The sequence below is a fragment of the Astyanax mexicanus genome, chromosome 22 (genome assembly GCF_023375975.1).
Source record: "Astyanax mexicanus isolate ESR-SI-001 chromosome 22, AstMex3_surface, whole genome shotgun sequence".
Lineage (NCBI taxonomy): Eukaryota > Metazoa > Chordata > Actinopteri > Characiformes > Acestrorhamphidae > Astyanax > Astyanax mexicanus.
This window is the reverse complement of record NC_064429.1, coordinates 2,996,247-3,011,175: the sequence shown is the minus strand read 5'-3', so window position 1 is coordinate 3,011,175 and position 14,929 is coordinate 2,996,247. Positions and strand designations below refer to the sequence as shown.

The window sequence follows — 14,929 nt, the reverse complement described above, 5'->3', positions numbered from 1 at the left end:
AAGTACAGCGGAGGTACAGTACAGTACAGTACAGTAGAAAGCGGGCTGCAGGATCAGGGTTTATCCTGTAATTCCTGTAGTACTAAAAATCAGCTCCACACAACTCAGCGTGAATCCACTCACCCAGCCGTCCCCTAATGATCACGTCACACATGACAACAACCGGCGCGAGCGAGCTCTGGAGGAAGCGATGGCCTCAGGTGAGAGAACCGGCTCCGTTTAACAGAAATAACCCGAGCTAAAACTGAGCTACAGGATCACCGGGGAGGAGGCAGTACAGATACAGTTAATTAGTTTAAATACAGTTAAATACCCGCTGCGAACCTTGCTTTTGGCTACTCTAGATAGCGGACCTAGTTACTTACATTTGCTAAAGTTAGCTAGCTTAGCCTAGCGCTGTAGAGCTGCTGCACTGTGAGAGGGCTCTCCGGTTTTTATAAAATACAGTCAAATACCAAGGCAAGGCAAGTTTATTTATATAGCACCTTTCATACACGACGGTCATTCAAAGTGCTTCACAAATGAATAAAAAAAATACAAATAGAACTTAAATAAAATAATATATTTTTTTAACTGCACACTCTTGGTATTTTAATCTCAGTGTCTTCATGAGCTATAGTCACCTGGAATAGTTTTCTCAGCGTTTTAAAGGAGTTCCTGGAGGTGGTTAGTGTGGCGCAGTGGATAACACCACTACCTTCTAGTAAGCTACCACATCATGTGTGGGAAACAGGTCTGGGTGACTAAAATGCTGTGCTATGTCAATAAGAGTTCTTGGGCAAAACTAGAGACAAGATCTACTCACATTTAGAACTCAGAACCTGTTTTACATTAGCAATAGCTCCACAACGTTATCTCTCTGTACTGTACTGTTGTTTTGTTCTGTTATTTGTTTGTTATTTGTTAATGTTTTGTACTGAGCGGGTCAAACCGAGTAGACTCTGACTGAGTCTTGGTTCTTGCTAAGGTTTCTTCCTCATAATGTAAGGGAGTGTTTCCTTGCCCCTGTTGTCGCCACAATTATTGGCATCTCTGTGGTGCTCCCTAATAAGAGGCGTAGACCTTTTTTTCTTTGTAAAGCTGCTTTGTGACCACATTTGTTGTAAAAAGTGCTATATTTATAAAATTTTAATTGAATTGATTTGAAGTTGATCAGGATTAGATCAGGGTTTTTTTTACTGTTTATTACGTAATTCCATATGTATCCCTTAATTGTTTTCGTGTGTTTAATATTAATCTACTGTCGAACATAAATTACATAAAGAAAGAAATAAAAACACTGAATGAGAAGGTTTGTCTTCTGACCTCTCCCTTTTCTTATTTAGCTACTGTCCAGCCTCCTTTTCTACTTTATCTACTAACAGCTCTGACTCTGCCTCTTCTTCCACAGCTAAACAAAATCCTTTTAGCCTTAGTCAGCCTTCTGTTTCTTATGAATAAAAACTGGACATTTGGGTAGATATATACACTACGTTGCCAAAACCGTTCACTCACACATTGGCCACAGGTTTGGTTAAAAAAACAAGCAGCTTGGCATGCAGACTGTTCTATAAAGGAGCTCAGTGAACTCCAGCGTGGTACAGTAAACGGAGGCAGCACCTGTGCAACAAGTCCAGTCGTGAAATTTCCTCACTACTAAATATATTCCACAGCCAACTGCTAGTAATATTATAACACAGTGGAAGAGACTGGGAATGACAGCGACTCTGTGCTCTGTCAGTGTAAAATAACAGAGCGGGGTCAGTGGATGCTATATAGAGTATAGTGCACAGAGGAACCACATGACTACACACCTCCAAACTTCATGTAACTTCAGATTAGCTCAAAAACAGAGTTTAGAGAGCTTCATGCAATGGGTTTCCATTGCTTAGCAGCTCTGTCCAAGCCTTACATCTCTAAACGAAATGCAGGCAAGTGAATAATCTTGGTAATATAGTCTGGATAGTAAAAATGTACCTCCAGTTCATTAAACACATATGGTACCTGATCGTTTACATTAATATTGAGTCTTGTTGTGATGTATAGTGGCACATTGCAAGTGATTGCTTTTCTTTTATAGATCTAAAGATGTTTTCATAGACTGTACAGTGATGTTATTGTAGTTATCACCAGAAATGTTAATCTTAAATCACACATCCATACAGACTCTAAACATCAGGCCTTTTGTTCAATGTACGATTCTAAACATCAGACCATTTCTTCAGCATACAGAGTCTAACAATCAGACCCTTCCTTTAACATACAGTCCAGTCTAAATATCAGGTCTTTTATTCAGTGTACGCAATCTCAACATCAGGCCTTTAATTTAATATACAGAGTCTAAACATCAGACCTTTTGTTCACATTCCATTGTACACAGGCCAGTAGACTTTTTCATCTACTCTTTTCTACTCCTATACCTTCTCAGAGACTTTGGGACACCTAAGGATTGTTTGACACAGGGACTGATTGCTATGTTCATGCAGAGCTGAACACCATGCACAACACGTCTAAATATCAGGCCTTTCCTTCACTGTACAGAGCCTAACATCAGCTCTTCCATTTAACTTAGTGTCTAAACATCAGGCCATCTGTTCAGTAGCAATTAATATACAGTGAAATTTCCTTTTAATCACAGAAAAGCAGTGAGATTTACTTTCACTGCCATATATCAGTAAAGGTAAACAGAGGGTTAACAGATGCTGAGCGATGAGCAGTTATCTGGATTGTAGCTTTTATTAATATATCTATGTCTTTTGGTCTACAGAAGATGAGGTCAGTCTTCTGGTAATTGTGGTGGATGTCAACCCAATTTGGTGGGGTCAGCAGGCACAGAGAGAACCTGAGGTAGGTGTGTGTGTGTTTGTGTGTGTGTGTGTGTGTGTGTGTGTGTGTGTGTGTGTGTGTGTGTTTGTGTTTGTGTGCGTGTGTTCTTTCAGCTAACCTTAACTTGTTTTCATTTTTCTTAGTTTAATCTCTCAAAATGCCTGGATGCTGTGATGGTCATGGCAAACTCTCACTTGGTTATGACCAGAACCAACAAACTGGCCATCATTGCCAGCCATTGTCAGGAGAGGTAAGATGTGGATGTGGGACTAGGGAGTACCCTGAAGTTGATGGCTAGTTTTAATCATGATGATTTGTCATTACTACAGGTGAACAAAATATAACAATAAATTCATAGATCTAAATGTATGACATTGCTGTTTGTCAGTAAACATTGTCCAGGACCTTGGCACAGCATTCATACTTAAAACATTTCTTTATGTTTTGATAAAAAAAAACACTGTAAACCTGTCTTATTTTTTTTTTGTTTTTGGCTGTAAATGCTATCAAAACATTTTACAGCTGAGAAGTCTTGGTGGAAATTGATAGTCTAGAGTGTTTAAATCTGAAAATGACATAGCATTAGCAAAGGCTGTTAGCGATGCTTTTCTGTAAGAATTAGACAATCTGTGTATACTTAACTGAATGCCTGTTGTTAGTAAAAGAATATTCAGATAGGAAGCTGGGATTGAAAGGTGTATCTTGATTTCATCTCTCCTTTCCTCCTGAAGTCACTTTCTGTACCCAAACAAGCACTGGAAAGCGGGGGACGTTGCAGGGGATGAGGTGTCGTCTGGCAGTGGTGATGGCAAATATGAGCTCCTGTCTGTAGCGAATGATCTCGTTGCTGAGGAGATCAGGAATCTCATGGCTAGAAGTAAGTTACACAGCTTACATATTATTTCATACAAACAAAGATTCCATTTGAATATCCACTGGAATTTTACTCAGTATGTTACAATGTTTTGTTAATGTGTGCCATAGTAAGGACAGTAGGGCTGGGGAGACTCGTTGACATCATTAATATCATTGCTTATGGAAATGCACTGATTTGCATAATGTGGGCCGGTGGGTTTCAAAGATGGCCACACCCTCTGCAAACAGAAACTGTGTCTTAAACTGCAGACTAAATAGCATGATAAAATAGTGCACTTATCGGGACACAGGCATTAATTTCTCTAGATAAAGAAATGCTACTCAGTTTCCTACGATACATGAGCATTTATGCATTTATCTATCTATCTATCTATCTGTCTATCTATCTATCTATCTATCTATCTATCTATTTAGATTCATCAGCGTATTATGCAACATAAATACAGTAATTTCTTCGTCTTTAAGATTATTTTTAACTGTGAATTCAGCATTATGAGCTAAAATTAATGATGTAATTATTTTTCTAACTGAAACTGAAACCTAACTTTTTATTTTTCTCTATTAAAGCACAGGTAAAAGGTCACCAAACGGACACCTTACTGGCTGGATCTCTCGCCAAAGCTCTCTGCTGTATCCTTTAACAATTAAAAATTACACCTGCAATACATTCCTAATTGTGTTTTCCTAATAAACACAGTTCATGTTTTTGTACTGAAATGCCATCTTTAGAGTTTTTCTAAATGGGTACGTTCAGATATTCACAGAGTCTCTAAAGAACTGGAAGGTAAGCTTGTTTTAATTATTCATTTTTAAAGCATTGTGTTTGGATGTTTTCATTTGCAGGCAACTCTCCACCCCCTGGCAATATTTATGAAATCACCACATTCAAAAGCTTTTTTACTTTATAGACATGACTTAAAACTACCTATACAGAATATTCTAACTTTATGAAACATTCCTCTAAAAAAAGCAGTTAGTACTTTGTTGTGCTTTCTTAAGTTGACACTTCTCATTTCTTTCACATGATTTCTTTATTATCATTTTAAAACATATTTTGCTATCAGATTGGGAAGTGTAATGGTAATTCCGTATTGTTTTCCTCTGGGTTATCTATAAGAAAGATTAATTACAGCAATTTCATTTCAATTTCAGAGTTTTGGAGTTTTTCCACAAACCCTAAAATATGTTTTGTTTCATATCTATTTTTTTTTTGTTTGATGCTAAATTTACTAAATATCATTTTTATGTGCTGATTGCGGAATTGCAAAATGCACAAAATATTCCTGGCTGTACCTGTGCTGTTTGCTCACACAGTGTTTAAATTTTATAATAAAAGTCACAGCCATTACCCTGTCTATGACCAACAATGTAAGAAAGCTTTCTTCACTTAATGAATAATTACCTTCATTTGTAAAGTACTTTAAAAATGTAAAATAAAATTGAATTAATTATATTTAATGTTTATTGTGATTACATGGATTTATGTTACATATACAGGGGTTGGACAATTAAACTGAAACGCCTGTCATTTTAGTGTGGGAGGTTTCATGGCTAAATTGGAGCAGCCTGGTGTTCAATCTTCATTAATTGCACATTGCACCAGTAAGAGCAGAGTGTGAAGGTTCAATTAGCAGAGTTAGAGCACAGTTCTGCTCTAAATATTGCAATGCACACTGAAAGAGATGTTTGGGTGCTAACCTGGATTGTATCCAAAAAACATAAAACCATGATTAGTTGCAGCTGTATTAAATGCAGTTGAACTGCTGTGTGTAGGATGTACCGGATCATGTCACTTGTTAGATTTAGTTTACACTTGTTTCCAGATGTTCTGTATCTTTATAATGATTCTGTAGTGAATTCAGCTGAATTGATACGTTTTTATTTTCAGCTGGCCAAGACATGAAATCCAGGATATTGGTAAGCAGCTGGTTTCCTTTCAGCTGTTTATTTCTGTATTATTTTTGTACAGATGAGTGTGGGCGTATTTGGTTTAATAATATATTATATTTTGCAGGTGGTTAAAGCAGCTGAGGATTGTGCTCTGCAGTACATGAACTTCATGAATGTAATCTTTGCTGCACAGAAACAGGTATTTGTGGGATTTCATTTAGTGATGATTGTTATTCTTCATCTGACTGATAGTGACCACTCCACTCCTCTCTCTTTAGAATATTCTGATTGATGCATGTGTTCTGGACTCTGACTCGGGTCTTTTGCAGCAGGTATGTGTTAAATATATATGTTTTTTTAACTATGCCATGATCTTTGTCATTTTAGTACTTTTCTAGTGACCTTCAGGAGTCTGACCTTATCCTACATCATATTTTGAAGGAACCTTGATCTCTAATTATTGTCTGTAAAATGTATTCACTCACTTGAATGATTTCCCCTTTTATTACTTTTATAAATAGGTTTGTTGTCATTGTAATTGTTTTGTTTTGTCTTTGGAAGTTATGACTGAATATATATTATATTGTAAAGATTTTTGATCTGTCAAAAGTGATTGAACGTATGTAAAGTTTAATTAAAGGTAATTTAAAATAAAATAAAATATCCTGCAATATGTGAAAGACAATTACTTAAATTATTGCAGAATTTATAGTTATCATATTAGTTATCAACAAAAGGTATTAGTTATACCTTTAGACATTTAAATCTCTTTTTTTTTTTTTTTTTTTTTTTTACAGGCTTGCGACATAACTGGAGGCTTGTACCTAAAGATTCCTCAGAAGGCCGCACTAGCTCAGTATTTACTGGTAATATAATCAGTTTGATGTACATCTCTGCATTCACTTGCTCAGTAATATCACTCATAATAATTTGCCAGTGTTAAAGGACCCTTAACGATTATTTTCAGTAGTAAATGATTAAATGATCAGGATGTATCATCAGATATTAGGAAAACGTGTGAAAGAGTGAAAGCACTGGCAGCTCTTGTCAGCAGGGTTTCAGCAGTACGTTCCTATTTGGACTGTGCAGTCCATCCCAGGTATCTGTGTTTGTTTTGGCTTTTGACTCCACCTGCTGCTTGTTCCTCAACATTTACCCCACCTCAAGATTAACAATACACAACAGTGAGCGGGCGATGAAAGCTGAAAGCCTCAGCATGTCTCAAAAAAGCTCAGCGACCAAAAAAGAAATAAAACAAGTAAATATTGGCAGTGAGTTTAAACGTTTCTCTGCCTCTCCTTCCTGCGGCACGTGCCCAGATTAAATTCACTTTGTTTTTAATCACTGAGGGCACATCACAACTGAGATCTAGATCAGGCTACAACAAGATAAAACGGTAGGCTACTCAAATATAGATGTATATGTTATCTGCTAAAATAAGCATTATATTACTAGAACCTGTTAAGCAGGACCTCCAGCTCTGGGGTGTGTATTTTTGGAGCAGTGGGATTTTTCAGGTATGACAGGCTTGGCATAGGCTAACACAGCTAGTGGTGCATAGAGCTAGGTTAGCTAACTACGGATAAAGTTCACATGAGCCAGTTTATAATGTGCAAACAATAAAAACACTCCAAATCTATTAATTAACTGATGAACTTACAGAGTATGACTCGTTGTTTCTAGCCATGGTAGGAGGTAGTGAGCTTGTCTTGCACTGGATTGTGTAGATTCAGCCTCCTCAACTTGGCAACCTGAGTGAGCTTTGCATCTGGGGAAGGCTGGGTGGGGCAGACAACTCTCTGTAGTGTTTTAAAATATGACTGCTGCAGCTATTCCACACGCTCGCTCTCATTTCCTACAGAATTGACCTTTCATTCAACACTGTTAAAAATTTTAACACTGACAAATTTGCTGTGTAGTTTTATTCTGAGTTTGCTTTCATATTGCTTGTTTTATGTAGTTAATTTACAGCAATTATTCTTATTCTTGACCTTATTTTTTTAAGTGTGTGACACTTTTTCAGGATTCAAAATATTTCGCAAAATGAGTAGTGAATAACTCCATTTAACTTTCTCAAAGTGTGATGTCAAACCAATGGTACAATACAGTTAAATGTATGCATGCATTTTATCCTTGATTTGACATCAGGAGGTCAAATTTAGCAAAAGTTCAATTAACTTATTCATTAATCATTTTGTCTGGTATTTTTTCTACAGTCCCGAAAGTGCCACTCTGTGCACATGTTGAATGTATAATCATATAAGTTAAGTTTAGTAAACAAGAAGATTACTATTAGCAAAGATTATCTCATATGTATATATTCAGTCCACACAAGGTTGCACTTTATATACTACTATTTAATATCCTAGGCCGATATGGGATTACTGTTGTCACTAATTAATACTGACCCCATTATGCTATATAGAGTTGTGGTCAGATGTTTAAAGACAGTCATCATGAACTGCTCTTTTTCTGAGGCAAAATGACTTTCAATATACTTCTTTAATAGAAAATAAAACAAATAATTGGTTTACAAGTTAAGTCAAAATTATACACAATATATAATATTTTATTTAATGCCCTTAGAATTCTGATTGGATATTTAACTGCTTTTATTGGCAGATATGGTAGAGCTCCAGTAAATTAGTTGATATCCTGCATGGACCTGAATTTCAAGGACAATAATACAAGTGCTGAAGTCAGGACATTGGAAAAAACTTGTTAACCTTTATTAATTTCACAACCACTTTGGATCTGTTGAAACACCCAGTTATATTCAATTTTCAACCAAGTCATTCTGCGTTTCTTGGTGCTGCCCTGCCTTGCACATTTTAGAGGTTTCCCTGCTTTAACACATGCCTCCTAAACTGGGAAAAAGCTTGCTAATAAACTGATTAGTTGAATCAGGTGTGTTGGGACAAGGGAAAGCAGTAACTATGCAATGCGGAGCAGGGTGAAGCCAGGTCTTTGATTGAGAGATGCTGGTCTGTATGGTCGTCCACCTTTAGTAATCCATCCATATATTTGCAATATACCAGTTCCACCATGTTGGTAATGTGTTCTTGGGTTGAATTCTGTTTCCTTACGGCTATTGATCTTTCTATCTTTAATGTTTTATTTTTATAACAGTGGGTATTCCTGCCAGATGCAGACCAGCGTTCCCAATTAGTTCTTCCACCCTCAGTTCATGTGGACTACAGAGCAGCATGCTTCTGTCATCGCAACCTCATAGAGATCGGCTACGTTTGCTCGGTTTGCCTGTCGAGTAAGTTTTACCCAGCTTCCATTTTTTTATGCTAGAGGAACAGCTGTCAAAGTTATCCAGTATATATTTATATCTACATTACCCAAACAGCAAATACACATGCTTCTTAAATATTAGGGGTGTCACGATTCTCTAAATCCTCGATTCGATTTCATTTTCGATTTGAGGGTCACGATTCGATTCGATTCTCGATTTTCTTGTTTTTTTTTCTTGTTATTATTTTATGCCTCATAAAATTTAAATAATATATTTATTATTATTATTATTATTATTATTATTATAAATATTATAAATATTATTATTATTTATTAAGATATATATGGTAATGCCATCTAGTGACTTTTTTTGGTAGCAACAGTGTGCACTATTAAAACAAGCAGTTTATCAGAGCTGTGTGTGGATGGCTGGTGAAACTGCTCATTACATGAAGCTGCAGTTCTTCATCCAACCACTAGCAGCAGCAGCACAAGCCCCGCTCTCTTCACTCAATCACTACTTCAGTACAGCCCAGCCACGGGCTACAGAGCTCAGCCAGTCCGTTTTTACTGTTTCTGTAAACAAATAAAGGTTTTAACCCCACTAACCGGATAATACAGCTCACTACAGTTCATCTTTCAGCCCAAGCAGCTAACAGCAGCAGGTTAGAACAGCCGACACGGAGTCACTGCTCGGATTACATTATAAACAGGTCAGTTAGCGCGCTGCTAACCTCAGGATGTTTATAACTACGGAGTTTAGTGGACACACCACGGCCGCCAGGTAAGTCTTTTAAAGGCTACTGAAGACTATTAAAGGCTATTAGAGTGTAACCCCTGGCTCCCAGGGGTTACAAGAGGTTATTGAAAGCATTATTGGGGGGCAGAAATCAGTACAGGCTGGTTAGATAAGTGATGTGGGTATTGTCTTATAAATATTTACACATAACTTATATCTCTCCTGAAAAGCTTTTATTTTAGTCAGAAACACGCTTGTGTTTACTTTATCTGAGAGAAAGATGTTTTTTTAATTCAATGGAAAGCAACAGGTGTAGTCAATTATAAGTTTAAGATTTTTAATCCACCTCACTGTGATCTATAGTCAGTGTTCTCAAGTCACACTGACACACGCATTTCAGCGAGTTCACACGCTCTCACCTGCGCGCACCCACCCCTCCGTTAGATACAGATACAAAACCTGCGCGCCCAACCCCCGCCCCCCCTCCCCCGTTGGACAGATAAAAACAGTGATCACACTCCCGCCGACTGCGCTCATGCAGTGGCTATCTCTATTTAAATGAATAGGATGCGCTGTGTTGGTGCCACGCCATTTGCGTAGCGCGCTGCGCTATTTGCGTAGCGCAGCGCGCAAACTTGACTTCGATACTCGAGATCGTGACCTCATTTCGATTCGATTTCGATAAAATATCGAGATCGTGACACCCCTATTAAATATTAAATGGGAGATACTTGTCTAATTTTGCTAGGAAACCCTTTACTTGGTCTAAAAATATCATGAAATAAAGATTCGGTTAACAGGAGATGCTATGCTAACATTGCTAACTAACAGTGGATCCAGGTTCTAGGATGTGTGTGTATGCTCATGTATGTATAAATACACCGCCTGGCCAAAAAATTCTCCACCTGGATTTAAGTAAGTAAATGATGTGGGGTTGGTTGGTTAATGCTGCAGTTGGTCTGCAGGTTTAGGTTCAGCAACAGTATGTGCTGAAAGAATGAGGTCAGCTGACTACCTGAATATACTGAATATAGACCAGATTATTCCATCAATGGATTTATTCTTCCTTGATAAACACAGCCATATTCCAAGATGACAATGTCAGACCATAACCTGATGAAAAATTGATGCAGCACTGGATTGACATTGTGAGATTGTGACATTGCAGAAGCTTATCGAAATCAAAGCTAAAGGCGGTCCAACCAAATATTAGAGTGTGTGACCTTTTTTTTTTGGTGGCGACTTTTTTTGGGGGGGCCAGGCAGTGTATATATATACACTGCTAAAAAAATAAATAAAGGGAACACTCAAATAACACATCTATATTATAATATAATAATTAAATACTTTGTTTTACAAAGTTGAATGTGCTGACAACAAAATCACACAAAAATCATCAATGAAAATCAAGACTGTGCTGACAGACACAGCAAACCTTCTTGCCACAGCTCACATTGATGTGCCATCCTGGATGAGCTGCACTACCTGAGCCACTTATGTGGGTTGTAGACACCGCCTCATGTTACCAGGAGTGTGAAAGCACCACCAACATTCAAAAGAGACCAAAACATCAGAAAGCAGAGATGCTGAGAAGTAGTGGAGGGCGGTATTGGTATTGAGCAATACTCGTGTAAAAAGATCGATACTCCAGCTTTTTTTCTCTCACGCTTGCACTGACTGCTGTGCATGCAGATTCATCAGAGTTCATCAAATGTTTTTCTTAAGAACAATTATATGTGGAAAAAGAAACAAAGAACTAGATTACATGTCTAGTAAGGGGAGAATTTATATTTTATTTTTGTATTGTGGCTGATCCTTTTCTACCTCAAATATATATTTTTCTAATGTTAAGGCAAACTTTGTTTTGTTACTGTTCCATTGTTTCTTAACAAAATGTTGATTGTGATAAAGTATTTTGTTGCACGTATAGTGTTTGGCAAATTCTATGCTAGGTCTTGTGAATCCTTTGGATCTATGAAGCTTAAAATATTAAAAGGAATCGATATCGGCAATACTGGTCCTGTATTTACTTGGTATCGGCTCGATACCAACATTCCCGGTATCGCCCATATACTGAGAAGTGGTCTGTGGTCCCCACATGCAGAACCACTGCTTTATTGGGTGTTGGTCTTGCTAAGTGCCAATAATTTCCACCTGTTGTCTGTTCCATTTGCACAACAGCAGGTGAAATTGATTCACAATCAGTTTTGTTTCCATGTGGACAGTTTGATTTCACAGAAGTTTGATCTACTTGGAGTTACATTGTGTTGTTTAAGTGTTCCCTTTATTTTTTATTTTTTAAGAAGTGTATATAGTATACTTTATACTTTCAGATAAAATACTTTTAGAGAAAATGTGTTTTTTTAATACTAAGTAAGTCAAACAGTGTTCCAACTCCCATCCATTTCTCTGTGCAAAATCTTGATGATCTGGACGCACTGTGATTGTATTGGGAGATGTGTTTGTGAGTTTGTTTCAAAATAAATTGAATCTGTTTTTCATATCCAAAAAAACATACTTTTTGTGAAAGGAACTTTAACCTAGCAACTAAACAAGCACGCCTGACTATTACTTTAGTTACTCTTCTTTTATTGAGGTTTATTGATTTGACATTTCATCTTACATTGATTTCATTTCTTGTTTTGACCTTTAACAGTATTCTGCAACTTTAGTCCTATCTGTACAACATGCGAGTAAGTACTTTTATAATCTATATATTATTAATGTACTAAGAACCTTAAACATGTAGACGTGTTTACTGTTTTTTTTTTTTTTGTATGGTTAACTGATAAGATTTTTTTTCTTAAAGGACTGCCTTCAAGATTCCCTTACCACAGATGATGAAACCAAAGAAGAAGAAACTTAAAACTGCAAATTAACTCAGCTCACTGCAGCCACAACTTGCTGCAGCCTCGATACCTCTAATATTGGTGTATAAAGCGTTTTTATTTTTTATGTGAATATTTTTGTAGAAGTAAAACAAAAACTCAACTGCACGTTTACACCAAGGGTCGGTTTCCAGACAAGTTATCAGATTAGGCCTAGTCCTGAACTACACAGCATTCTGAATGGAGTATCTACTGAAAGAAGAAGCAATGTAGTCCAGGATTAGGCCTAATCCCTGTCCAAGAAATCTGATCAGTGTTTAAGGTAGTAAATACAAAAACTCGAAAATGAGAAATCTCACACTTTTGTACTGTAAATTGTAAATAAAGTTAAAACATTTCATACTGCCATTTTCTTTTCTATTTGTTTTTGGGTCATAACCAAGAACCTACACACATCATGTGTGTACACACATGTACAAGTTTAATCTTGGTTTCAATTTAATTGAAATAAGTGCTTTTTTACTGTTGTGTTTTTTTGTTGTTGTTTTTTTTTTTTTTGTAACCAAACAGTATCGGCCACTAAAGCATCTTCTCCCCCACAAAGTCTCTAGGGGACACTTTTTCAGCTTTTTTCAACCATGAGATACTGTACATTCAATCCTTCATTTTAGGCCTGCAGCACACTCAGGAACAAAGGTGGGCAGAGGATCTCCAGTTTGTAACAATAGCTTGAGAAAATTATTCAAATGTTAAAAATAATGTTCCTCAGCCTAAGCTGAACACCTGTGATCTCCGATTCCTCTTACACACTGCATCAAGAGCCATCATTCAACAACAGCTGATCAAACCACATGAAGAAGAGATTACTGTACTCTACACCTTTATCACCAACAATCTCTACAATACAGAGTTACTATATTCACTAATACCACTTTACTACAACTTTACTACTGTACACAACACAAGCCTGGAGAAAATGTATCACTGTTGCTACTCTCTTTAGACGTGGTCGTCTTGTAAAGATGACTGCAAGAATGATCAATGAGATACCCCAATAATACTGCTGAACTGAAACAGTTTATTGAAGAGGAATGATCCAAAATTCCTCCTGACTGTTGTGCAGCTACAGGAAACTTTTGGTTCAGGTTATTCAACCAGTTACTTACTCACCACATACTTTTATATACACTTAAACTACATCCAGGGCCATTACAAATAACATCTACAGCTGGAGTTGTGGGGTTATGTGACTCTGTAAAGATCCTTGGTTCAGTTATAAGCATTAATTTTGGTAAAGTAAAATTTTAATCTATGATAGTGTCATATTTTAATCCCTGGTTCAACATGAGAATGACAGAGGCGGTAATTTTCATTTAAAATAGACCAAACAAACCACCTGTGTAAGTAAATGTGTTACTTTATTTAGTTAGATTATATTTTAGCCTAACACGGTTAGAAAACAGCAACAACAGCAGCATATGTTGGAACAAACATAATAGTAGAGATGTTATATTATGACCAGTTATTAAAATATATAAATTCTAGACATTTAGAAGGCTTGGCATTTGAGCATTTATATGTACTTTTAGATATTATATTTTATTTTTGAGAATATATTATATAAAACATGATATTAGTGAGTTATTAAATTATTACATTTAATTTAAATGGTTTGACTGTTCCACCAATCTTGGGAAAAATAATTGGGATAGTTTTGAAGAGAAAAAATATATAATATTTTGACCAATAAATTTTTATGTGTTTTTAACTTTGTGAAGAAAGTATAATCCTGCAGTGGATTATCCTCCATAAACCGGTGTTCTGCTGAGTTATGCTATCCGTCGATACGTGCTTCCTATAGATACTTATTTCAAGAACACACTACTCCAAAAAAAAAAAATTACTTTTTATAAAATGATATAATGTACTCCACTAACTGAGATATTAAAAAAACAAGAATTTTATCAGATATGTAGCAGAAGTCAATGATCCAGAATGTCATGATGATAATAATAATAATAATAATAATAATAATAATAATAATAATAATAATAATGCACTACATATATCCAGGATTAAAGTAAAGTAAATGATACTGGACAGATATAATCTGTCTCTAGTAGATATATTATGGGAAATGAGAACAGTGTGAATTTTTATTTTGCTAAAAACAGTAAAAAAAAAAAAAAGTATTACCCCGATGTGATGATTAGGGGTGGTTGATATGGCATGATATTTCAGGGTTCACTATATTCAAAAATGTTGAAGATATTATTTACGATATGATACGATAAGGCACATCCCTACTGGGCACTTGCTCTAATATAGAGCTACTTCTGATGTTTTACATATTTAACTGTAAAAATACACTATAAATATTTGACTGTAAAAATACACTGAATATATTTAACTGTAAAATTCACTCAATATATTTAACTGTAAACAATTCACTAAATATGTTTAACTGTAAAAATACAATACATATATTTAACTGTGAAAATACAATATATTTAACTGTAAAAATTTACTAACTATATGTAAATGTAAAAAA

The 14,929-nt window shown here is 36.0% G+C and overlaps 1 protein-coding gene across 1 annotated transcript; it reads left to right on the top strand.

The window, feature by feature from the left end:
- The first annotated feature begins 119 nt into the window (after positions 1–119).
- On the top strand, positions 120–12,786 carry gtf2h3 (general transcription factor IIH, polypeptide 3). The gene is made up of 13 exons (XM_007238262.4): positions 120–200; positions 2,747–2,826; positions 2,949–3,055; positions 3,537–3,682; positions 4,249–4,311; positions 4,436–4,465; positions 5,570–5,598; positions 5,696–5,770; positions 5,850–5,903; positions 6,369–6,437; positions 8,701–8,836; positions 12,207–12,243; positions 12,360–12,786. The coding sequence occupies exons 1-13, from the start codon at positions 191–193 to the stop codon at positions 12,427–12,429; spliced, it is 906 nt and encodes a 301-aa protein (XP_007238324.2). The 5' UTR covers positions 120–190; the 3' UTR covers positions 12,430–12,786.
- The last annotated feature ends 2,143 nt before the right edge of the window (positions 12,787–14,929 follow it).

Excerpts from the sequence above, each read along its gene's own strand:
- gtf2h3 (XM_007238262.4), top strand. Across the intron at positions 3,056-3,536 it reads GCCAGCCATTGTCAGGAGAG|TCACTTTCTGTACCCAAACA; the intron begins GTAAGATGTGGA and ends TTCCTCCTGAAG. Across the intron at positions 5,904-6,368 it reads ACTCGGGTCTTTTGCAGCAG|GCTTGCGACATAACTGGAGG; the intron begins GTATGTGTTAAA and ends TTTTTTTTACAG.